Source organism: Corvus moneduloides, chromosome 3, assembly GCF_009650955.1.
Source record: "Corvus moneduloides isolate bCorMon1 chromosome 3, bCorMon1.pri, whole genome shotgun sequence".
NCBI classification, from domain to species: Eukaryota; Metazoa; Chordata; class Aves; order Passeriformes; family Corvidae; genus Corvus; species Corvus moneduloides.
Genome location: NC_045478.1, coordinates 7109366 through 7133982, shown reverse-complemented (window position 1 = coordinate 7133982; position 24617 = coordinate 7109366). Strand labels below are relative to the sequence as shown.

Sequence of the window (24617 nt, the reverse complement as noted above, 5' to 3'; positions counted from 1 at the left end):
GGACGGAGCGCGGCGGCGGTGCCGCCTCACGGGGCGGTGCTAAACTGGAAGAGGTTTAGGTTGGATATTGGGAAGAAATTCCTCGTTTTGAGGGTGGTGAGGCGCTAGGACAGGCTGCCCGGAGGAGCTGTGGACTTCCCAGTGTTCAAGGCCAGGTTGAATGAGGCTGGTCTAGTGGGAGGTGTCCCACGGCTGGGGCTGGAAGGGACCTTAAAGAGCCTCCGCTCCCAACCGAAACCGTTCTGTGATTTAGGGATGAAAGGAAACAAAGCGGCCCCTTTCACCTCCATCCCTCAGGGAGATTTCGGGTGTGGCAGAAGGACCGCGGCCCTAAAGCAGGGGAGAGGGGCAGGTGCTGTCCCTGGGATGCGGAGCTGGAGCTCCCAGTGCATCCCCTGGGACCATCGGCGGCGGTGGGAGCACGGGCCAGGCACACTCGTAGCAGCTCCTTGGACACCACAGGGATCCACCACAGTTAATAAACTCTGGCTTTGCTGCATGAAAATGGTGATACGTTTTCCAGAAACACACTTCTGTGTGTCTTCACGATAAAAACATTCAACTAAAATTTTTTTTCGAGGCCATTGTTATCTCTGTCCGTAATTCAGATATCCTGCAGTCCCAGTGCTTTTCACCAAGATTAATTTAGAAATTATTATATGCAAAAGTACTATTGAGGTACATTCAATATGTTTGTGTCAGTCAGGTTTTTGTGGCCATCAGTCTGGATTCAATTAGCTGCCAGAGAGGCAGGAGAAAGGCGAGTTTTAAACGCAGGTCTATAAATAGCACCCCACTGTTTAAACTTTGCAGAGATTCACTTCAAAATATCCCAGACCTCATGAACTAATTAGTTCCATCATGTTGCCTCCGATGTTCCCCCAACCCCTTTTATTGGTTGCAGCTTACTGCCCAAACCCCCGTGTTAACAAGAGTAATTTCCGACTTTGTGGTCTGGTTCTTGGTTTCTTAACTGTGCTTTAGAAGACAATAAGGTGCGCAGAAGACAAGGCACAGTTTTTCTTTACAATCTGCTGATTTAACAGTGAGTTAATAATCAGGACATGGATGGAACAGAAGAGGGCACTCTGACCCTTAAAATGCAAAAGAATCTCCACCAGCACCGACTACGCCACTCCTTCTCAAGTTTATTCTTTTTTTACTGTTCTTATCCCTTACGTAAGCACTATTAAAAAGGTAAAAAAATGTATCTCGAGGGGTGCGGAATTATCACGTAGGGGTAATTCCAATAACTTAATGGTGATCGAGGAGATAACAAAACAGCTGTAAGGAGATGTGTGGGCTATGACTTAGAAAACTGCAGATTTGTAGCTCGCAACTGTCTTTAAAGAAGAGAATTGGATATTTCAGTGTCAGGGAGCTGTTTCTAACTCCTTGACAGACCACTGAGGATTTCAGGCTAACAAAACCATCTTGGCAGGCTGGAATTGCCCTGAGCTAAGGGCTTCCCAAGTGAACCTCACTTCTCTTGAGGTGTGATAACCTTGCCCCTGTGTCTAATTCGTGCGCGGGTTGTTGAGGCACCCTAGCATCAAGACACAGGATCGTGTATTGTTTGGTCTCTTTTTTTCAGGAACAGTTTTCTTGAGTTTGAAATAAAGGTACAAGACACTCACCTTGAGTTTCTTCATTCTGTCACATCAGAGTAGGAAAAGAGCTGCCTCCCTGCTTTTCTTGCCTATATAACATGAAAGTCTGGATCACTTTATAATCACTGGAGTAGGGTGAGGTTTGTAAATGAAAAGCATCACTGTTCTCAGGTGGTATAACAAAGAAGGGCAACAAAGATAGTGAAGGGCCTTAAGGGGCAACCGTATGAGGAGTGGCTGAGGATGCTTGGTCTGTTCAGCCTGGAGGAGACTGAGGGGAGACCTCATTGCAGTTACAAATTCCTGGTGAGGGGAAGAGGAGGGGCAGAGAATGATCTCTGCTCTGTGGTGACCAGTGACAGGACCCAAGGGAATGGCCTGAAGTTGTGTCAGGGGAGGTTTAGGTTGGATATTAGAAAAAGGTTCTTCACCCAGAGCATGGTTGAACACAGAAGTGGTCACAGCACCAAGCTTGACAGAATTAAAGAGTTTAGAATTCAAGCGTTTGGACGATGCTCTCAGGCATATGGTAGACTTGATGATCCTTGAGGGCCCCTTCCAACTCAGCTTATTCTGTGATTAAACAGACTTTGGTACTTCTCTGAATTAATTCTGATTGAGTTGAACATATTTCTAGTCCCTCCTGTCCAATCCTGGGCAAGTTCACTTATGGTTCCTTACTACTCACATCTGAGTTTCTTTGGGAAGAAAAGCAGGATGGGTAGAAAATAGTGCTTAGCCTGATCCCCTCTCATCTATGTAAGTAGGATGTGGCCAAGATCTTCCATTAAATGTAATCCTTCATGTTAGTGTCTTTGAAGTCTCCTCCCATATTTCAATAACCTTCTTGAGGTATTTGTTTCAAAACTGAACACGGCAGTTCAGCAGTGCTCACAGTCACCCCAAACACCCTCAGTTATCCAGCTGGACATACTGTCACCTCCAGCCTATTTGAAACCCAAATCTCTTTTGACATCAGCTTTTCAGTGTCTTCCTCCCTTGATGTGTCCTTGCAGTCGTATCAATAAAGTTAACAGATTCTCTCCCAGGTCAGCAGTACAACTGATCCCTCTTTGTACTTCCTTGTTAAAGATTTCACTGAATGATGGTCCTGCTCATTAGAGGAAAAAAGGCTGATGTTTAAGGATGAAGGAGACCTTGTGTTTTGCTCCACCCTTTCTTTGTCACTCTGAGCCATTCATTTTTGATTTCTGTGCTTTTACTCGACTTTGTTGTAGCAAAGCCTGAAGAACAGACCTTCTCAGACCGTATGCTGCATTTGGAAGGTAAGGAAGAAGTGCACATTTCTGGTGTGGAGATGCCCAACAGATTGTACCAACCTGAGCTAACCTGCTTACCTGTCTGGATTTAACCTGCTTATGTCTCCAGGAATGCAGTGCTTCAGTTCCAGCACCACCAGGATCAGGGCTGCCAGTATCACCTTCCAAAACAGTCTGCATTGCAGTCTGAATCCCAGAGATTTCTTCTGAACACCTGAAGCCACGTTGCAGCAGCCCCAACACAGCTGCCTGTGGCCTGTCAGAGGGTGTGAAGAAGGGAGTGAATTTTCATGTTGCCCAAGGGAACTAGGATGTCTTTTTATAGGAAACACAGCAAAAATGGTAACACCTGTTGTTATTACTACTCTGTCTCTAGGCAGAAAGAGATGTCTACAAGGGGCTGAGCTGCTCTGGAGATGTGGTTTGTTGTCCATTCAGGGTTGAGAAGAGGCAGCTGGATGTCCCCAGGTTACAGAAGAAGTGGGACTGGCTCATGGAGGGCCTCTCCACCTCATCTTCTAGCTAAATTGTGCCCTTTTCAGAACACCTGTCAAGCCCTTCATAGCTGGTGTAGCCCTATTGGTGGCTGGTGGAGCAGACAGAGCTCCTTTCAGACTGTCCGGAGGTATCTGAATCCTTCAGGCTCTCTTGCAAACCTGTGTCAGCACAGACACAAAGCTAAGCCTGGATCCCTCTGTGTCCTGTTTATCCCAGGTACCAAAGCAGCTCTATAAACTGCTCTGGAAAGGTTTGAGTATACTGGATTTTATTAGAACCTTAAACAATCTGATGGCAGTTCTAGTCTTTCTGGAAGCTTCCCTTTAATGAGACATGAGTTGTTGGTTAACTGAAGGTGAGTTAACCTAGCTGAAAATAATCAGAGAAATCCCAAAATGTTGCTTAAAATTACCTCAGATGCCAGACCCTCTGGATAGAGTGGCTGCTCATTAAGGTGGCCATCAAGCATCCACAATTACATTTTTTACCTTACTGTAGAGCAAGCAAAGGGGAGAGGGAGAGCTGTTCCTCAGACACAGCGCCCCAGCACTGAGCTCAGGAAAGCGATGGACTGGAAAATCTTCTGCTCCTTCTGTCAAAACAGCCTCGGGCCTCCTCGGTTGTTTCGGAGCGTGCATCCTGCTGGAGCCACACACAGTTAACCCTGCCAGGCCAATGAATGTTTTCCCCTCTGTGTACAGTGCTGGGAAAGTGCACACATCTGCTCCTCTGAGCCTGAGGCTTCCATAGGACCTATGCCATGGCACATCATGGAACCTATGTTCTTCCATTTCCTTTTCCCTTTGTTGAATTCCAGCCCTGGAGGGTAAATTGTTATTGTATAACCTGTATGGGAGAAGAAAAAAACTGTGTGCCAATGATTTCTATCTGGGTGCAGGGGATGTATGAAATGTGAACTGGTCTGTTGGCAGCTTTGCCAGCCCCTCAGTAGATACTGGCTCTGTGTTCAGAGTCAGAAGTGTCTTTAAATTCCTCTTGGAATCTGTGATGTTTTCAGATAATTGAGAATTTGAGCTGTTACTGTCTTTGTAGTTTTTCTTGGGTCTTTTGCTCTTGATTATGTCCCTGCTCCTCTTGATTATGTCCCCACTCAGAACTGAGCTCCCTCTGGGACTTGTGGCACCCTTACAGGTTATAGAAGGGACAGCAAGACTGGCTGATCTCAGCATTTATGAAACAGTCGAGTCTCCTAATTTTCTGATTTAGTAATACATTTTAAAGAGGAACTGTATTTAATATGGAAGCCAATGTTGAAATGAATCCAATAACCCAATAATCTGTGTTGAGGACAAGTATATCATTGCTTTAGAGTGAGATGTTACAAGTTTAGAGAGTTATGAAGAGTGTGTGACAAGGTAAGATTAAGTTCAGTATGTGATGCCAGAGGTCTTTCCCTTAGGAAGTAAATTCTTGGGTCTTCTTGAGTCCTGTGTGTGTCCAGATGCCAAGGTTTGTCTGTGCCTCTGAGCTTCTATAGTCTGGGTGATGGAGGCTGAGTTCTGGATGCATCCTACAGAAAGCTGCACCAGAAGCACCACTCATTGATTAGTCCAGGCAGCTCCTTCAGTACTTATCTCAAACTGAAAGACATGTCTTGGATTGGGAGCATCTACCCCATTCCAGAAATTGGAGGTACTGTCCTTCAGAAACAGTCTGGAACACCTTGAGAACCTAAAGAGACCACTGATGTCCCCCTCCTTTTTCCTGAGATGCTAAAAAAAACGCCAATTGAAATGGATTATAAAAGAAATCCCATTCATCTTGAAAGGCAAGTGTAATCTAAAGACTGATGGGTGAACTCCCAGGTACCTTTACATTTCATAGAGTCAATATTTGTTCTTTCTCCATTTATAACCCCATTACTCTCTCTAGGTGGGCAGGAGATTTCAAAGAGGGACCATTTGTTTTTCTTAATTAATGTGTTAATGCTGGTGTTTGTCATAGTAAATTATATCTACTATCTCAATCTCCATATGCAGGAGGAAAAGCAAGTAAAAATTTATGATCAAATTACTCAAAGCCGTGGCTTCTCATTATTTTTAACAAAGCCAATCAACTTCTGCTCTTCATTATTGTGTGACTAGTGACTAACCTGAAGAGAAAATGTGATCCAATATCCTTTGTTTTGCAAAACCCCTTTAGAAATCGTAACATTATTTTCCACTGCACTGGTTCAGCTGTGTGCAGTACTATTGTGTGAAGATAGGTGGGAGAGAGAAACTGCTGCTTTGTTTTATGTCTCACTTTGCTTCCCTCTGGACTCACAGCAGGGCTTTCACCTGAGAACTGGGCTTTAACAGCTTTGTGTCTCTGCCTCTTCTACCCCAGAAGCAGCAGCAGCTCTGGACACTGGCTTCCTCAACCAGCTGAAGAAGGCCTCAGCTCTCCAAGTTATTCACAGCATCATTTGTGGCCATCTTCTTTGGGTGGAAACCAAACTGCCTTAAATCAGACTTCTTTTAATGGTCAAAACTGCTTTTCATCAGATATCAGAAGGTACATTTTACAGAGGGAGCATTAGGGGGAGATGAGCTGGTGTGCTGTGTTGGGATAGATTTGGTGAACTGAAAAAAAATGATTTTACCTGCTACTGTGGGAAAGGAGAAGGGGATTTGATTAGTTTTGCACGTCCAAGATGGAGTTAGCAAGTGCAGCAAGAAATTACCAGCAGTGTAGTAATAAATATAAGAGATTCTCCTTTGACATCTGAGATTGAGGACAACCAGGGAAGGGCTGTGCATGAAACAGCACCCAGAGGATAAGTGCAGGACAGAGCAGAGCACAGCACCAGAGTGTTGGGCAGGGAAAGGCTGGGAGGATGATGCTGGCTTGTCAAAGCCAGCACAAAGGCGTGGCACAAAGGGATAGTCCAGCAAAAATTTAAAAGGTGTTGGAATCTAAGTGGGCTCTAGTCTCTTTTTACCTCGCTAAGGTGTTTCTGAGGCAAGTAGTTGGTGTTAGAAAAGACATTTTATACTAGTCTTGTGTAGTCCCTGGATGCCCGCAACCACTAAGATATGCCTGCACACACACAGCTCTGCACATAACACTGCTGTCTGTCCAGGCACTGCCCAGCCTGGTGAACTCTGACCTTTGCAAATCTCTTGTAAAAAAGCTGTAAAAACCTGTTAAGTTTCCTTCCTTCCTCTGCATCCTATGTAGCTGGTCTGGTGAGTAGTGTTACCACAGCAGGGATCAGTGCTGTGTGAACCAGGTGCCCAGAGACAATGACTGCAGTCAAATTTCAGTATGAGCTTTCTGCAGTGGGAAGCATCTCTTGCCCTAGAAGCAAGTTAACTGGAGCTCCCTAATGACAGTGTTGTGGCTACAGAGTGCAAAGGTTTGGGTGGCTTGGACTTCAATGCCATTGTAAGTTCCTTGGCTGTTTTAGATGACAGAGTCCAGTGCTGTGTGCACTGTCCAGCACACCTGGACTTGGTCACTAGATAGTCTCTTGGGACTGCTGTGAAACAAATACCTGGTGATATTATTGGGCTGAGTACTAAAATGCATGTGAAAGCATGAGGTTACTCTTGAAACAGCCCTCTCAAATGGAAAAGATTTAAAAGAGGAAAGGAAAATGTATGTTTAAGCACATGTGAAAGGAGACAAACCTGTTCTTCTTGCAAATGGTAGATGTATTTCATTGTTGAATTTGCACTGACGCCAGTGAAATTACGCTTAGGATTAATTTTCCCCATTCAGCAGAAAAGCATTTCCTCTGATTCCTGTTGATTTTTTACCAGTTTGTGATCTGTGAGCCAGAGGTTTTTTGTGTAATTTGCTGCCTGTACAAAACCAAGGGTATTTCCCTTGGTTTTGTACAAGACAGCAAATTACATACATACCTTGCTCCAAGGCAATGATAAGTCCAAGGTGAAAGCTGATCTGTCCGAGTTATGTTGGAACCAGGGAAGCCAATAAGGTTTTTTCATTGACTTCTCCAGATCAAACTTAGGCACAGTCTATGCTGAATGCTCCTGAAGGAAAGGTCTGTCCTACTGATCACTCTAAATAGGTGGGAGCACAAACGTAGCAACCTGGGCTGTAGCTGTGCTGGAGTCTGGAGCCTGCAGGATGCACTGTCATTCCTGGGCAGCTCTAATCAGGTTTGCCAAGGTAGCAGGATGGAGAAGATGCTGTAGCACTGACAGACAGTCTGCCTTGGGTCTGGGGTTATTTTTTCAGTTCTCAGCCCATGCCACTGTGTCTTCACCAAGGCTCTTACCAACTTCTGAAACACTGTTGGGTCTCTTAGAACACATCATCTTGGTTGTGTTCATGCCATCAAACTCCAAAGCAGGATTCCTTCCTGCCTATTGGGAATGGCCAAAGTTCCTGCCAACTCCCAAGCCATGCTCAGAAATGTTCTGGATATCAGGTGGCCTGGGTCAAAAGTGAACCAAGGACTAGTCCAAAACGTGAGTGTCAGTGCCTGTGCCCAGACCCTTACGTGGTTCAGCCTATTAATATAAAGGTGGATTTTATGAAAAGGCTTTATGACAATGCTTGGAAACAATCCTTTTTGTGGGAAAGGTCTCTGGCAACAAAAATGGCTTTTCCAGTGTAAGTTATAACAGTAGTTTCCATAAGGATGGGCTGTGATTGTGTGTAGAGGATATGTGCCCATGAGGGACAGAAGAACCTGGGAGAGTGCTAAAGGACTCTTTTTGTCCTTCATGCTACTGCCTTTGCATGCCCTCAAAGTGGAGTACAGAGGTTTGGGATAAATGCCTGTGGAAGCATTTTAACAATGAATGTTTATATGATTCCCATTTTTTCTCAAATAGCATCATGGTGTGTTACTCCCACAGGACAGGCAGAGAACTTCTAGACAAGTTAATCTGAAAAAGAATTGGCTGCTGTGGAAATTAAGGACAGTGTAAATTATCTGTGAGTTGGTAGTAAAACAGGAAAAACAAAAGGGAAGAACATAGTGGAGATCCAGATTAAAGGAGTCTGTAACCTGAAGTGACTCATGCCTACATAACAGCAGGATTGAGACAATTCTCCCTTGATTATCATAGGTGAGATAATAGGAAAAACATACTGTTGCTCACATTGAACCAGATGGGATGTCTCTGCTCTTCAAAGCCAAGACCAGCCAGGTCAGATAGATATCTTCAGGTGTCAAATTCAGCCTGTCACCTAAGAAGCACTTCCAGAGAGCTATTGAATATACTGATGGAAAGATAGTGGTGGAATATAGTAAAGCCAGTACATACCATCATGCAATTAATGGAAAAATCTACCCAGAAAAACTGTTAGAAGATTACTTTTGTGCCAGATCAAGTGGAGAATAATTTCACGTTACAGATATCAGAAGACAGTGCAGGTCCTGCACGTCTCAGTGAACTTCAGGGTCCCAGCTGGTGCTACATGCCAACATAGCAACAAATCTCAGGGAGCAAATCCAAGCAGGCGGGACAGATGAAACACAGTGAAAAGGAAGGACCCAATTCAAAGCTGAGGAACTCTGATCCTTGAAATCCTTGTCTGTTTAAACCCTTATGTGACTTGCAGTGTAGTACAAAGATCAAGCTGGCTCCAAATTTCCTGTCATTCTAGTGATGTGATTAACCCAAGAACATCCTGTGCACAAGGCACCAACTAAACCCAAGTGGATATGCCAATCCCAGAAAAATCACCAGACTGCACAGTATCCTCTAACATGGAACATGGAATCATTATAATAAAGAGAATGCCAACTGAGAGAGGTTTCAACATCAATTACTTGGTGCAACATGAGGAGAAAGTTTTCAGCTTTGTTGTGAATCACTTTGTAGTCTCCAAATATTTTATTTTTGGCATTTTTGTGTATTGGAGGATTTTGCAATGCTTTGTTTAGTGTTTCCCAATGTTTCAGTGGGATAAGTGCATCACTTGGGGCTTTTGCTCTACACAGAATTTGGTTGAAGCACTACCCCCACTCCAAACCTGTCCCAGTAAGGAGCAAAGTCCTCCAGGTTTTATGTTCGTTTTGTAAACTGAAGTGATTGAGTGACACAAAATGTGAAAACTTCAAAGGCTTTTCAGTTTGAATATTCTGCACAGCTGTTGTTTAGCATTGAATATGGAGAGAGAGGAGGATTTTACTTGTGAGATACTTGGTGTTGTATTGCAAAACTGCATTATGTGAAGTCTGCCTTCAAATTGATGAAAGCAAACAGTGCTTACTTCCATGAGTAACCCCATCTGTTTCCATAAGACACTCTTAGGGGAAAGATTTGAAAACAAAAGAGAACAAAGAGCTGTACTCTGCTGGGAAGCTTTGCTATTTTATATTGAAGTTCTGACCACCCAGTTTACATATATTTCTGTAGGTATAAATGCACATATACTTTGTTATTAGTTTACATTCATTTAGAAGGAACTTGGCCAAGTGGAAAGAGCTCTGGCTGGACTTAAAAAGTATTTAGTATTTTCTTATCTCTGTCAATTTCCCCTGGCTGACATTGAAAAATTAGTGACCTCAAACATATGGCTGTTCTTCATCCATAAAGTGGCAGAATGCAACAGCAGCCTTTTGGAGAGTGCTTTGAGACCTTATGGAAAAAAACAGAAGTGAGTAATGTTACTAGGGTTAGAAAAAAAGACTAGTCTAAGAAAATTTGTACTAATAAATCTGCTTGTGACTGTGTAAACAAACAGGACTTCAGTCCTACATCTAGCTGAGAATAGTTCTCTAGCTGAGAGCTATTCCTGGTCCAGCTCTTCTACTGACCAGCTTTTAGCTGTTGATGGTTTAATCAGCAAGGAAGAGGTTAATGATGCAGAGTCAGTAAAAAATAGAAAAGCATTACCAAAACTCAGCCCTGGAAGGAAGATCAGCACATACAGCATTAAACTGGGAATCATCCTAACTGGGTCCATTCCTGATTACCATTTATGAGCTGGGTAATGTTGGGGTCATAAAATTGAATGACAAATGCTTCCCTTCTCACTGCCTCAGTTTCCCCAGTTGCAGTTGTACTTAACTGCACTTTGGGAGTTTCCATGCACATTTCAGATATTACAGTTTTATGTGCAGCAGGAGGAGAAGATCTGCAAGAGAGGAGCATGGAGGAGAGAAAAATGCACTTAAGTATCATAGTCAAAAAGGAGGACTGAGCTACAGTTGTTAAGCATCTTAGGCTCAGTGAGACTTCTCCACAGGTAATCTGTGGAGGGAAAGAGAGCAAATATCATTGCTCAAAGCTAGGATGTAATGCTGGACTATATCAGTACTGGCCAGTTCCCACTTCTGGGTGGCTTCGGGGAGAAGGGATCCAAGAGAATGTGTGTCATTATATGTGTTATTACCTATCCCCAGAGACATATTTGAAGGCATGGATGGATTTCAAGGGCTGTTACTCCTAAAAGTAAAGCTCCATTTTGATGTCACCTTGATTCATGTTTACCCCATGAGACTGTCCATGACAGACCATCCTTTGTCTGTGCTGCGTTGGGACAGGTGGCCTCTTTGCCTTCCAAACACACAGCCGATGTTCCCACATGCCCCAGGGAATAAGGGCATTATGGAGATGGGCTTTAACTGAATTGTCTGTTTCTCAAACGCAAATTTTTCTTTCTTTTTCTTTTTGGCAAGAGTTGCTTTCTTCTTTCCTTTTGGAAGGCATCTATACAGGCTTGCTTAAAATCAATGCCCTCAGAGGACAGGACACTGATGTAAACTTCCTCCCCTTTGGTTTGACTTTATTCACAGTAACCTAAAAGCTCGAGCACGCTGCCCATATTTAGCCTTAAACCCTTTGTCACCAGAAGTTTTTTTTCTTCCCCGTATACTGAGTCAGCCAAACCTAATTACCCTTTAATCAGTAAAATCAACACCTGCTAACAGGGTGGGCTCTTTTCAGCAAATAGTTCTTCCCTTTTCCAGAGGCTGATAAATTTCCAGGGGTCCTATTGTTTCTTTGTCCTGCTGATAAGGAGCTTTGACTGATAATCTGGTAATGGGTATGGTTATCTCATGCCTGTAAGGCAACAGAGGTGAATCTTCCTCTTGGCAAGGGCAGCAGAACTAGGTGAGACAAGAATTATACATAGATGCCAGGAGTCAAATCTCCTGGTATCTTCTCTTTAAAACTTAGGTCAAGCCTGGAAAAATATGGGTCAGATAGTTCTGGCAGGTGGGATTAAAGTATCAAGTGAAATAAAGAGCAAGGCAGTCTGTAGAAGCTCCTGGTTTTTTGATCTTGCTTAAGTAGCCCTCTGCAAAAAAGTAAGGTGGCAGAATTGTCTGCAGAGAGAAGGGACTGGGGCTGGATTGTACAGAGCCTGTTGGACCTCAGGCTGTGTCTGTGCTGTCAGGTCAACCCAGAGTCACCACTCTCCTTGAGGAGACTCATCTGCAGCTTCACTGGAGACCGTCAGTGTGTGAAGAGCTGTTGTGGGAAGGAGGTGCTTAGGTGCTGATCAGGCCAGGACAGACTCTTGTTACCATGGTCATTGACAGGACTTGAGCTCAAACTCCAGATTTACCACGCTGCTCTCATCCTCTGTGTGGCTGATTGGAACTTAGCAAGTAGCTGTATGGGCAGAAGGCAAACAGGTCCACAGGACTTACAGCTCCCCTTGGCGTCTGCTTCTAGCACACAGACCATCCCAGGACAGACTTCTGGTGGAAAAAATTGCTCATGGCAGCATTCTTGAAAGTGTCATTCACATATAATTAGGCAGCCAGTCTGATATTCATCTGAGAACAGCTGAAACTTTGCTAGAAATTTCAGAATAAGAAACACTTTACAAGTTCACTCAACTCAGAAAAAACCCCAGAGCCCTTTGGACTGAAGTTTCTAACACTTGTTTTTAGCTCTAAGATCAATGTTTTTGGAGAGTTTCACTTAATTCCATGAGGATGAACAGGACAGAGGAGTAAAAACCACTTGTGGTTTTCCTTGGATGTTTCCACTGAGGTTATTTTTGCTGGATAGGAGCTGCAGCTTTGTTCAGCAGCTGTGTGTGAGCCTGGCCCCATCTCCCCTTGGCAGCCCCACACAGTGCTGCTCCGGAGGTTTGGATATATGGATACACATGCTGCTAAATGTCTGGTGTTGGCTTTGCCTGTGAAATACATCCTCCTCTCTCTGCACCAACACTCGGCTTCTGCTCTAGCCTGGGTATGTGGGATATGTCCCTTATTTACATGCAAACATATGCCTGAGCTGCAGCTAAGGCTGGTGACCAAAGCCCCAGACCTCCTTCCCGTGCCCAGCGACAACAGAGTTCACCCATCTGTGTCCCCAGTGCTGAGGTCTCTCAAGTTAGCATGACTCACTAGATGCTGCCAGGATAAGGATGAAAATCAGGCAGGATCAAATACTGGATGGGCTTCCAGGTGAGCTGGAGCCTTCCTTTAACTGCAGGGTAAGCAGTGCTCAGTGATTATCTAGGGCCACGCTAATTGGAGGTTAAAGTAGTTGCTATGGGAGTAGCCAGGACTCCTGGGTCTCCAGGCCAGGCTGGATGGGGCTTGGAGCAACCTGGTCTAGTGGAAGGTGTCCCTGCCCATGGCAGGGAGGTTGGAGTTAGATGATCTATAAAGTCCCTTCCAAACCAAACCGTTCCGCGATCCTATGAAAACCACAGGTTTGGATCTGCTGAGTTTGATGGATGATAGAGGGGTCTGGTGGGGTAGAGGGAGCCTGGCATGGCTTTCTGCTGTCAAAAGAAAGGAGGATTTTGGATATGGGCTGATACCAGTCCCAGTCCTGCAATGAGATCCAGGAGGGTTTGATGCCTGGGCCTCTGCAAAGTCTCCTCCACTGTAGGATCGTTCTCAACAGGGGACACAGAATTGTCCAGTCTGGCAGGACACCGCTGCTCACACTGTTTTCAGCAGCAGCTACAAATACCCATCATACCAGAACTCCGTGTGAATTCAGGTGCTTTGTTTTGGGCTCCCTCCTTTGAAAACTCTGCTCGTCCTTCTGTCTGTCTGCACCAGAGAGACAAGATCCCTGGATATCTAATCCAACAATAGCCGGGCTACTCCAACCCAGCCCCCCGGGCACCCCTTTCCCCGACTGCCCCCCAGCAGCTCGCAGTGCCACAGCTGGACAGCTACACACGAACAGTCTGCAGCAAATTTGGGCAAAGAGGTGGCTTTTAGGACCCTGGGAACTCCGCCAAGGCTCAGGTAGGTCTGTCTCATTCGTCAGCCGGGATTCATTCACTCCCAGGGATGTGTGTGTGTGTGTGTGTGTGTGTGTGTGTGTGTGTGTGTGTGTGTGCGCCGAGTGCTTTTCCTTCCCCGCCGCTGGCTGTGAGCCTTCCAAGCAATGGGACTAACGCTGCTCTCCGCGCAATGAGGAGTGCTGGGCTGGGGCAGAAACCGCTTTCCTTTCCTCTGGAAGAAAACAAGCTGTGAGGACACCTAAGGATGTGCTGCCCAGATGTGTTTCTCACCTCCACTTTCCTCCTAAGACTCATGTGCTTGACAGCTTTCAGCAACTTTGCCAAGACTTCTGCAGACTTCTCAGGTAGGGAGAAGCGCTGATCCTTTCGTGTGCTGCTCATACACGGGAACTCTGATTCCAGTGCTCAGGAGCAGCTCAGGGAAAGTGGATGTGAGCAGATCTGGGATAGTTATGTGGGGAGTAATTTTAATCTTTTAAAAATAAGCTGAAGATGAAAAGTGTCTTCCATAAGAGGATTTTGAGTTTCTTAAAAAGCCTTTCTCAATAATTAGCAAAACTATTTCAAAAGAGTTAGTCTGACTAACTTTGGGAACAAGAAAAAGAATAGTGTTAACTTGTGTAAGTTTGTAGCAGGAACGGTATTAACTTGTGAAAGTTTTTAGCAGGTTTTGTGCTGTGTTTCTCATAGGAGTGAAAAGAGGTGGATTAGGAGACTGGGAAGGTTTAGGACATAAATTAAGGCTAACATAGCAAGATTAAATGATTTTGTAGTGGACCAGATTCCCTCCTCTTAACATACAGCTCCTGATTGTTGCAAAAGCCCCCTGAGCTGAGATAGAGATGTTGCATGCACAGAATGAATTATATCCTGAGCCTGTGTTTTCTTAAGCTGTAAGAAAAAGTGTCTCATTTCTCAATATTTTCTGAATCTAGAAATGTTAATAGCATTTGTTTTGAGCCATATACTGCAGGTAAATACCCAGCATTTTGAAGGTCTGGAGTCCCATGTAAGTTTTATAACTCTATAGCTGCATCAGTAGCTTTAAAATTATGTTTCTGCCTCTGTTCTTTGTGAGTGAACATGTGGATCTGTGAAAACATAACAGATCTCATTTTGCAACTTCAGTAGGGTTGATTAGTTTGCTCGGGAATGCCAGTGAGAGCCACTTTTCTTTTAAGATATTGGTTCTAATTTTGGGCCTTAGTGTGAAGAACTAGTCTGGCATACTCTTTAGGAGTGTTTTGCAAAACTCTTTTAGTGGATAAGAGCTGCCAATTATAGTTTGCTGATGAAAAAGTGTCATTGCAAGCGTAGAACCTCACTGGACTTGGGTTTCAACACATCCCAGCACTGCTGCTCACTGCCTGGGAGTGCATGTGTCCGTATGCTGTGAGAAATTTGTTAGAAAGGAGGAGCTTGTGGTGGAGGTGGGGGAAGAATATATACAGTAGCTTGAAACCTTAATGTGAATTGAAGGGGGCTGGCTTGCCTGTGACTCAGTCTCATTTGGGGGCAGATCAGTCCTGGGGGCTCCCATTCAAGGCAGATCTGCCTCTGAATGGAAAGGGCTGAGGCATTTCCCTGTTTCTAGTGTGCTTTTATCCTTTTCTTGGCACCGAGCTTTCTCTGTGCTCCTGCTTGCAAGCACATTGATGCAGAAGGGGTGTATGGAGTGGGCACAACAGGAGCAAAAGCTGCAATGGGGAAAGGAATTGTCCTTCTAAAATGTAGATAAAGTTTTCCCAGCCAGGCCAAATTGCCAAGCGTTAAAATGTGTACAGGTGTCCCAGGGCAAAGGTGCTTTACATTGTGTTTGTACAACATAGCTGGAGCAGTGCAAGGAAATTCGATAGGCTTCAGTGGTGCTGGCAGGGGGAGCAGATGCTGTTCTTTTAAAAAATGGATAAGAAGGTTGCTGATAACAAAATAATCTTTTCTGCAACATCCAACTGTACTGTCATGCTTTGGGAGAAGAGGGGTGGCTTAAATCTCTGTGTCTATGTGTGTAGCAAGGTTGTACTCTGAAGCAGGGTCTGTAATCCCAACAGCACAAACTCCCATGAGTTTCCATAACTGCTGAAACCTTCTGCCAAGTCCAACCTGAGTTTTCTGATAGCAGGCTTGGCGAATGTCCCCAGTCTTGTTGAACTGACTGTACCTTGCAGGACAGGAAACATGATTTGCTGCAGGAAAGGGCTGGACCCAGTATGTAGCAGCTCAAATATAGTTTTGTAAGTTCAGGAGCTGAGTAGCCACAAGAGGAAAGGGGGCAGGAAAAAGTACAGCATTTCCCAAATCACACCTTACGCTTTCCCAGCACATTTTGCAGAGACCCCATTTGCCTCCCTCCAGTGCCATCAGGGTGTGCACCATGTGCCTCTCTGAAGGAGCAGTGGCCCAGGTAACTCTTCCTACCTGATGGAGCATCTCGTTTGTCCCCGTTACCCCTATAAGTGAATTGTCAGCTGGCATAAGGAATGGAAGGCAGCCTTCTAACATTATTTGACTATAATTATTTCTGGCTTCTTATACACTTTTCTATACTTCACAGTTTTCTAAGTTCTTCTCTGGCATGACTGGAATTGAGCAGGTGAACATCTTTGGGGAAGCCTAATAGCTTTACTGTATGCCATCCCACCTAGAGGTGGTGCATCCAAAACATAAATTTTCTGCACCCCAGGAAGATGAGTGGATTGGTATTGGGTATTACTGCTGAGGAATGTAAGGCTGGCTGTAATCCCACAGAGGTTTCTGCAGCAGTTGGTGCTGCAGGGAGATGACATAGGTCTTTGGGATGTAAAGGCTCTTCCAGCTTGCAAATGAACAGCAGTACTGTCCAGAGAGAGCAGCTGATGCTCTCTGGGGAAGAATGGGGGTTTAAAACTCAGTCCTGTAGACTTTGTTTAGCAGCAAAACCTCTCTGGCTTCTCCACTTGGTTCAACTCAGCATTACCAGGGAGGTGCTGCTGTTTGTAATAAGTCACGGCCTTATGGTGGTGGGCCAGAGTGTGTGGATCCAGCCCTGGAAGGAAAGCTCAGGGACAGCCAGTCTTGAGCTTTAACCAGATCATAAGCTAGCAGCACTGACTGACTCTCATGTGGCAGCTCTGCAGTAGGGCTGGATGAAAGACTTACCAAGAACTTCACACCCAACCACATCCCAGTACTGTCCCACTGTCTGGCTCTTCAAGATATGTGTCTCTCGGCTGCAGGAAGATTTCATTTTTACGTAGGTCATGGCAAGGCACACCCTGAGAAGGTGCCCAGAGATGTGGTGGACTGAGTCTGTCACAAGGGACCACAAGCAGGGCTGGTGGGAATTTCTAACCCCTGAGCACATGGTCTCACACTGGGGCTCCATCCCTCCTGTTTGAACAGCTCAAACGCCACAATGTGAACATGAGCAGTGCGTATCCTGCTGGGGACTGGTGCAATCTGAGATGTAAGAATTCAAATTCCTTTTAAGTGAAGTATTTGAACTATGTGAAGAGTTTTGAAGTTGTTTTCTTTAATAGTTCTTTAACCATTGATGTTTGCAGCAGGGTGTGGGGGTAGGAAGCAGGTCCTGAGGGAGAGAGTGGAGTTATCAGGCACTTTGCAGCCACTTCTTAAGAAGACCCTGACTTTTTCTCTGTGGCTGCTTGCAGACTGGACTCTTGGTCTAATCTCATTCTGTGATCTCTTCTTGTGCTCAGGACTGTTTGAAGGCTTAGAACCTGCTGTCTTGATGTGTCACTTACCCCTTATGTTCAAGGTGATACTTGAGGACTGTGATGAGGTGTGGGGTAAGAGTCTGATCTTTTGAATCTCTGTACATAACTGTAAACCTCTAGTCCTAATCTCAGTAGCAGCAATGAATTCTCCAAAATCCTTGCTGTTAGATAAAACTTCACCTTTGTTTTAGGCCCCTTCTATTTTTAGTGAGAGTCCAAGACAGAGCAATGTCCTTGCCCTGCCAGGGGAATCTATGCCATAGTTCCTCTGCATAGGCTCTGGGAGGCAGTGATCCATGTGCAGTGTGCAGGCCTTGCTCCTTAGAGGGACAAGGTTAATGAAAATGGTGCCAAAAGTAGGCTTTGGTGCTAACTTTAAATACAGGTGTTGAAATCTCAGTCAACAGCTGTTGCTCATATCCTGTGTGCTCTCTGTGCTCAGCCTCGATGCTCCTGTCTCTGAAGCTAAATCATGCAAATACATGTTGAATTCTGCTCTGCCCACTGCTGCCAAGGTGACCATTTAACTTCCAGTTGCATACCTGCAAGGAATTAAGCTTATGTCGTTATCATGCCGTGCTCCAATTCTCCTCAAGGATTTTCCCATTCATTAGCTGATTTCAGGCATGTTGGGCAGAAGGGTAGTGGCATCAGATCTGTGTGGTTGCCACGAGTTTAATGCTGATGGAGACAGGTCCCTCCACTACTGCAGAAAGGGTTGTGAACTCAAGCATTTACAGACATCAGAGAATCCACTGCAAGGACCTCAGCCAAAAATGTAGGTTTCTAGGCATGGAAATAGCTTGGCTGGGAGCTCATGCCTTTTCTGACACAGGAGAACTCAGCTGAAGGAAAAAGCAGCCCCAGTAGTGCTGCTCTCCTTGGGCCTGCTTTAATGTTTGTGCTCTTTGCATTAGATTTTGGCACAAGCTGGATGTGAGCAGTGCTTTGCTTAAGGGAGCTGATCTGGCATCGAGCCAGATAAATACTGATAACTCCCATCCACACCCTGCAGGTGAGCCCTGGGTAGGTTTTGGAACCTCTCCCTGGAGGCCCATCTTGGTTTTGAAAGCACAGAGATTTTTTTTGTTGTTGTTGTTAGTAGTGGTGGTGGTTGGCTGTTTTTTCTTTTCCCCAAGAATATCAGGTTTCAAGTGAAAGCTGCTTTTGCCACCTCCCTGCTAATTGGCTCAGTGTGTTTGTTTGAGCTGATGAAGGCTGGAGTTGGGGAGGGGAAAGGCACTTCTCCCTGATTACATTTAATCAGTCCATAATAAAGGCAATTTGTTTGACAACTCCATTCACCAAATTATCACCAAAATCTACATGCTAACAGCTTCTGAATGCCTAATAGCCCTGAATGGGTCCATGGTGTCAAGAGGGATCTATGATTTCCATGTATTGAAGGTTTCAGGCTGTAAAAGAGGGCATTTTCAAGAGAAAGGCAGGTACACCATCACACTGGAAAAGAAACTGTAACTCAGTAATGAGAGTTGAGTTTTTGACCCCAGGGGCAAGCAGACATGCTTTAGACTTTGTTTAAAGACTGGGCCAAATCCAGGCCACCTCCATACCTTGTCTTGGGAAAGGGCTCTGAGTGATGAGGTAGGATGGACCTCAGGTTGCTGCTTACAGAGGTCCTTGCCCCAGGTGATCTTTTCCTCCTCAGCTGGAGGCCTTCTGTGCCACCCCATCTGTCACATCTGTCTGGGCTGCAGTTTGGCTTACTGAGGGCAAGCTGCCTGTGCTGGGGTAGAGAAATTCTCCTTCTCAGAGCTGACAAAATTGAAAACCTCATCAAAGCTGGTTTAAAACCACTGTTGGCCCCTTCTGGTAACGTTCTAGAGATGTGGCTGCACGGGGCAGGAGTTGAAGGGGGTGGTTGGGTCTGGGAGCCACGGCTGAGGCGTTCTCACAGGGGGAAGCTGCAACTGGGGTTTGTGTCACATATGTCTGTTTGCCAGCGGAAAAGAGTCTAAAGACCACAAAGAGCTGGGAGGTGTTGGAGAAGGAAATCAGTAGGGGTTTGCGTGGGTATCAAGTGCCATATCTGCTGCTCTTGGGAAAGCAGGAAAAGAATCAGCACAGAAGCTGGGGCTATTTTGGTGCCTGAGAGAGTTTTTTGGTTTATCATCGAGGCTGTGGCTTTATGGCATCAGCAGGACCATGTTACCAAGACTAAATACCATGTTAAGCAAAGATACAGGTTTCTGTCCACCCCTGTCTGGGGGCACGCTCCAGAAAACACTGTGGATTTCCCAACAGTTGTGATGAAAATGCTGTGAGGGAGGAGTCTGTGCCTGCCGACTCAAAAAATATTCAGCATTTACTTTTACTGACAGCCAAGGGGACCAAACTGAGCTTCAGGAAGACAAACACGTGTTTCCAATTCCGTGTGTTTGTGGTCCTGGGTTGTGACCAGGGGCACTGCTGTTACTGCTGCAAAAAACCAGCTGCTTGTTGGTGTTTGTGGTACCAGGGAAAGGAGACACAGTCTGGGAGGGAGGGATGGATGCGGCTGCTGTGGGTGCCGGGTTGTCTCATGAGGGGTCTGTGTGAAACCTCATGTAGGCAATGACTTCAAGCTCAAGAGCCATATGTGTGCATCTGGCTCCTGTCATATGAAAATCCACTGGTTTAGCCATCACAGCTGTCAGCAAGAGCCAAGGGACCTCAGGGATCCGCACATCTATGGGATGACTGGCAATATTTATATAGTATCTACTAACTGCAGGGGCCCAGAAACTGATGAAAACTTTTGTTAGTACTTGGAACACTTTATTTAATTAGTAGTATTAACAAAAAAAGGGAAAAAAATATACAGTGGTAATTTTAATCCTTCAAAGTATCCCAGTATCCCACTAGATGCATAGACAATTTGAGGAAATTGTCCTTGCAGCATTCTTCCTATGTCTCTGTGTTAATAGGGATACAAATGCTGCAGAATTGAAGAAAGCAACTGTTTATGTCCTCAGGTAAAAATTTTCCCTGACTTAAGGTGCTGTGAAAGCAGATTTTATATGTCAGAAATAGTTTGGTCAATTAAAAAAAAAAAGTGAGAATTTTGACATACCCTTTTTTTCAACTGAGATACTTAGAAGCTGAACTCACAATTTAATCTGGGGGGGGGGGGGGGGTGGAGTGTGGAGAATAAACTTAGTCTCTGCAGGAGGAGAAAAACTGTGTATTTACACTTGGCATTCGTGCTGATCCTTTTGTTGATGCTAATTTAAACACGGCCTGATCTCCCAAAGTGCTTGGTGTTCAGAGCTGAAGATTGGCCTATGCTGTGTTTAGGTGGGTGTGCAGTGATTTAGTTGGCCAACACCAGGGCTGTTTACATGTCTTATTTGGGACTGGCTGCTTATGCTTGGCATGTTTGTGCAGGTATAGATTGAACTTCTTTCTGTTCCAAAATAGCAATCCAAATCCCTGGGCGGGGAGGACTATTTGAAGAAACTACCCCTGTTTTGTTTTGGGTTTTTGTGCTCTTGTAATTCCTTTATACACATATCCAAGATCTTCACAGATTCTGTCCCTTGAAAGGTGTGTGACTGCCTGCAGGCACAGACCCAATGTGCTCCTTAAAGTGGTTCAGAGGATTTTTGGACAGGTTGGTTTGGTACCATGCTACAAGGCTCCCTGTGTCCTTGCCAGTGCTATGCCTCACTGATCCAGCACTGCTGTTGTCTGGGATTTTTGTGTGCTTTCCAAAAGACAGCCATGGGCCAAAATCTGCTCAGCTGTGAGGCAACTTTGCTGACTTGCCAAGAGCTGTGCAGAATGAACAGAAGCACAGAAGTTAATCCTGGCTCATCTTCTTCCAGATTAATTTAATGTAGAAGTAATAATTGGGAACACATTTTAGAGAGCTGCTTGGGTTGTTATTATTATTATTATTATTATTCATTAATTAATTTACTTAGCTGCTCCTTTTGGCTGAGGAAGGATGGTGAGTTGTGACTCTCTCAGCCTGGGTTTGGGCTAATCCAAATGTGCCTGGCTCAGCTCACTGAGGGCATGAACTTATCTGTAGTAATTAAAACTATGAATGTCTGCTCTTTCAGCATATGCAGTGCCTGGCTGCCTGGAGCCCACTGTGTGTCTTCTCATGTCAAAGAGATGATGATGACTTGGTAGTTCTGGGTTGCACAGGAAAATAAATCTTGGCCGAGTCTTTTCAGATATACTCTGCGCTCTTGAGCTATGTTGGTGGATGCTGTGGTGTCAGTGTTGATGGGGCTCCTTTGGGTGCTAAGGCTTGCTATTTAATAACCCCTCTTGGATCCGTCTGGATCCTTGCGTGAAGGTGGAGCAGTGTGTGTGTGACCTGCAGTTTGTGCAAACCCTCCGAGGGCTCAGGTGTCAGAAGTGTGTTTGAATGAACAGATGAATGTAGATGCTCCTGAAGAGTTTGCAGTAGATGTTGTCCAAGCACTTTAGTTTTGGTGGGCAGGAGAGCTGACATCCAGCTGCTGGCAAAGTATCCCACATCCTTAACAATGAGGAAGAAAGATTTAAAAAACATGTTTCCTTTTTTTAATGTTACGTTTAGAGATTTAGAGAAGAAGGCCTAGAGACCCAGAGGAGATTCATCAGCCATTTACAATCAAAGAACTTCACTATGTACATTTGTGCATCGATTTTTAACCTGATATCAACTCACTGTTTGCCAGGAGAGACATTTTTCACTCCTCCAGCAGCCCATAAAAGAATCAGAATCCTCAGGGTATGAGGGAGTTGACTTCAGGTGAGATACACTAAATCTTTGACAGACTGGGTACCTGATGGTGCTGCTTGTCAAGAAGGGGCCATTAAGACCACCTACTCTGAGACCCCCTGTGTGCTTGTGTTATTTTATTTTCATCTGTTATCAGATGCCTGTGGTTTTGCTGCTATGATATTATCAATGTGTTGTATCAGCCTCAAGGGTTTAAAGTGGGCTTTTACTCCCACTAGTAAATATGAAAACAAACAGCAGCGTGGGGATTTTCTGCTAATGTTTACTCTGTGATTTTTATATCACACTGTGGGCTGGTGTTGATATCAAGGGTGTGCTACAGCAGGTGCAATTCCTGACATTAATTTCCCATGTTTACTGTATTTTGCAAAGGCTTTTGGCTCAAATGTTTTTCGTAAAAGTTGTGTTGGGCCAAGAGTGCAGACATTTAGTACAATTAAAGTGATAGGTGGTAAATTGAACTCCTATGGGTGGATTACAGATTATTGTTTTGGGCCTCAGTCTTTGGGAAATCTCTTCCTGCTGTGGTCTGTGTGGTGCCTGTACCTGCAGTGCTGCTGTGGTCTTGGCAGTGCCCATAGGAGGCTGTGGGACACAATTCTGCGCTTTGATTTTGAAAAAGTTTAGCTTTTGTGTGAAACATTCAAATAACAGTATTGTACTTTAAAATCAAACATTTGGAAGTTAAGAAATATTAAAATTAAGGTAGTTTTAACTACTTGAGTCCAGTCCTTTGGGTTTTTACACTACACTTTAATGAGAACATACTCTGGGGGGCTCTTGTCTTGTACAGGGCACAAAACAGTGGCCTTAAAATGATTTTCTTCATCCTTCCAGTTCTTTATGGCCCTGGGGCCTTATTTCCTGTATGTTTAATGGTATTTAAATCCTATAATGTTATTTAAACCCTATTCTGCTTGTTGTGAGGGATGTACTTACAGGGATGTACTTACCCTTCTGGAAGAAGCCTGGAATGTTACCTGCACTGCACAGATGAGGATCCGAGGCAGAGAGATTGGCATCCAGAGCTGATACTAACCAATACTTCGGATTGTTCAGTATCTACCTTCTTCTCCAGGAGCAGCCCCTTACCTAGTCTCTTAAGCTGTGATAAGCAGGAAGAAATGTGGGGTACTCAGTACACAGTTCCGTCTCCAATATTATAATATCTATATGCAAATGGACTGCACAGGTTAAAATGAACATTTCAGTTGCAAAGTCAAGTGCACATAACTGAGTGTTGTGGGTTAACACCTGTAGGCAGCCAAGCACTACCCAGCTGCCTTCTTGCCTCCCCTTCTTACCCCCAGGTAGGATAGGAGAAGAGGGAGGGAAGAGTAAAAGCAAGAAATCTCATGGGATGAGATAAAAATAATGAAAGAGAAGTGGAAGAAATAAAAAAGAAAGCAAAATAATTGATGGAAAGGCAATCACTCACTGCCTCCCACAGGCAGACTCATGCCCAACCAGTTCCCAAGCTGACTTACCCCGCTCCACTCTGTTGTATTGCTGAACATGACACTCCATGGCATGGGATATCTCTTTGCTTAGCTGGGGTCACCTGCCTGGTTGTATCCCTCCAAAATCTTGTGCTCCCTACAGCCTATTTGCTGGGAGGGCAGAGTGAGGGACAGACAAAGTGCTGATGCGGAGCAAAGGTTGTTCAGCAATAGCTAAAACATTAATATATTATCAATACTGTTTTGGTTGTGGATCCAAAGCACAGCACTATACAAGCTGCTACAAAAAAACAAGTTAACTCCATCACAGCCAGACACAGTACGCTGAGGAAAGGGCAACATTACACCTGTATTTTATGTGTAATATGAGCTAGAGGTTGCTATCGTAGGAAACCTTCAGCTGGCAGATATGATCTGAGCCATAAAGTGCAGTTGTGAGAAGGGTCTGGTTTTGCATAGTTTTTGTTGTGGTTCCTTTTTTTTTTTCCTTTCCCTAGAGCAGTCATGCTTTGAGGGTTATTTTATTTGGGATGAGATAAGAGTACTTAAAATTGGGTTACAAATTTGGGGTCAGTCCTTGAAACACATTCTAAAAGTTTTTTAAAAATTAATTTTGAAGACATTCCCCCCTCCAAATTTCTTTCTTTTGCTTGCTTGCTTCTGTCCCCTCATAGAAGAAGAAGAAGAAGAAGAAAAAAAGGATATGTGTCTATTCAAAGGCACAAGTAAAGATCCTGCAATGCAAGTGATATTGCTAAAAATAGAGCCTCTGCGATTTTTTCAGTTTATTTCTCTCTGGATTTTTATTGTGTGGGAACCCCCTGGAAACCAAGGTTGTTGTTCTGACTGTTTCCAAAGCATGTCTGTCTCTTCATATATCCTTTGTACAGGGGCCACTTCTGTTGTGTTAACACTCTTTGCTTCCTGGTTTATGTGCTCATCTGAACTCCAGCTCAAAGAGGTTAAAGCTTTATAAAAGTGAGTTGGGCAAGGAAGTGGCTCCACAGTTGATGCTGGAGTGTGCACATCTGTGACCCATGCTGTGCTCACATGTTAGTTTATTGCTGGCCTCACAATAAAGGATAGCGCTGGGGTTTTGTTCGGCTAAACAACTCTGATGGAATGAATTGTATAGAAAAAAGAATAGATGAAGC

At 44.6% G+C, this 24617-nt stretch overlaps 1 protein-coding gene across 3 annotated transcripts in view; it reads left to right on the top strand.

Moving 5' to 3' along the window:
- Nucleotides 1-13472: 13472 nt before the first annotated feature.
- The window catches only part of EVA1A (eva-1 homolog A, regulator of programmed cell death), a 209923-nt gene continuing 198778 nt past the window's right edge, over nucleotides 13473-24617 (top strand). Inside the window, exon 1 of one of the 3 annotated variants that reach the window (XM_032104468.1) lies at nucleotides 13473-13547. Coding sequence is in view for 2 of the 3 variants with exons in the window: in XM_032104465.1 (XP_031960356.1) it covers nucleotides 13791-13890 (100 nt within the window). In the remaining variant the exon portion in view is untranslated. Of the gene's footprint in view, nucleotides 13548-13679; nucleotides 13891-24617 lie in introns of those variants that run through there. The other 2 variants (XM_032104465.1, XM_032104466.1) reach the window with 2 other exon arrangements.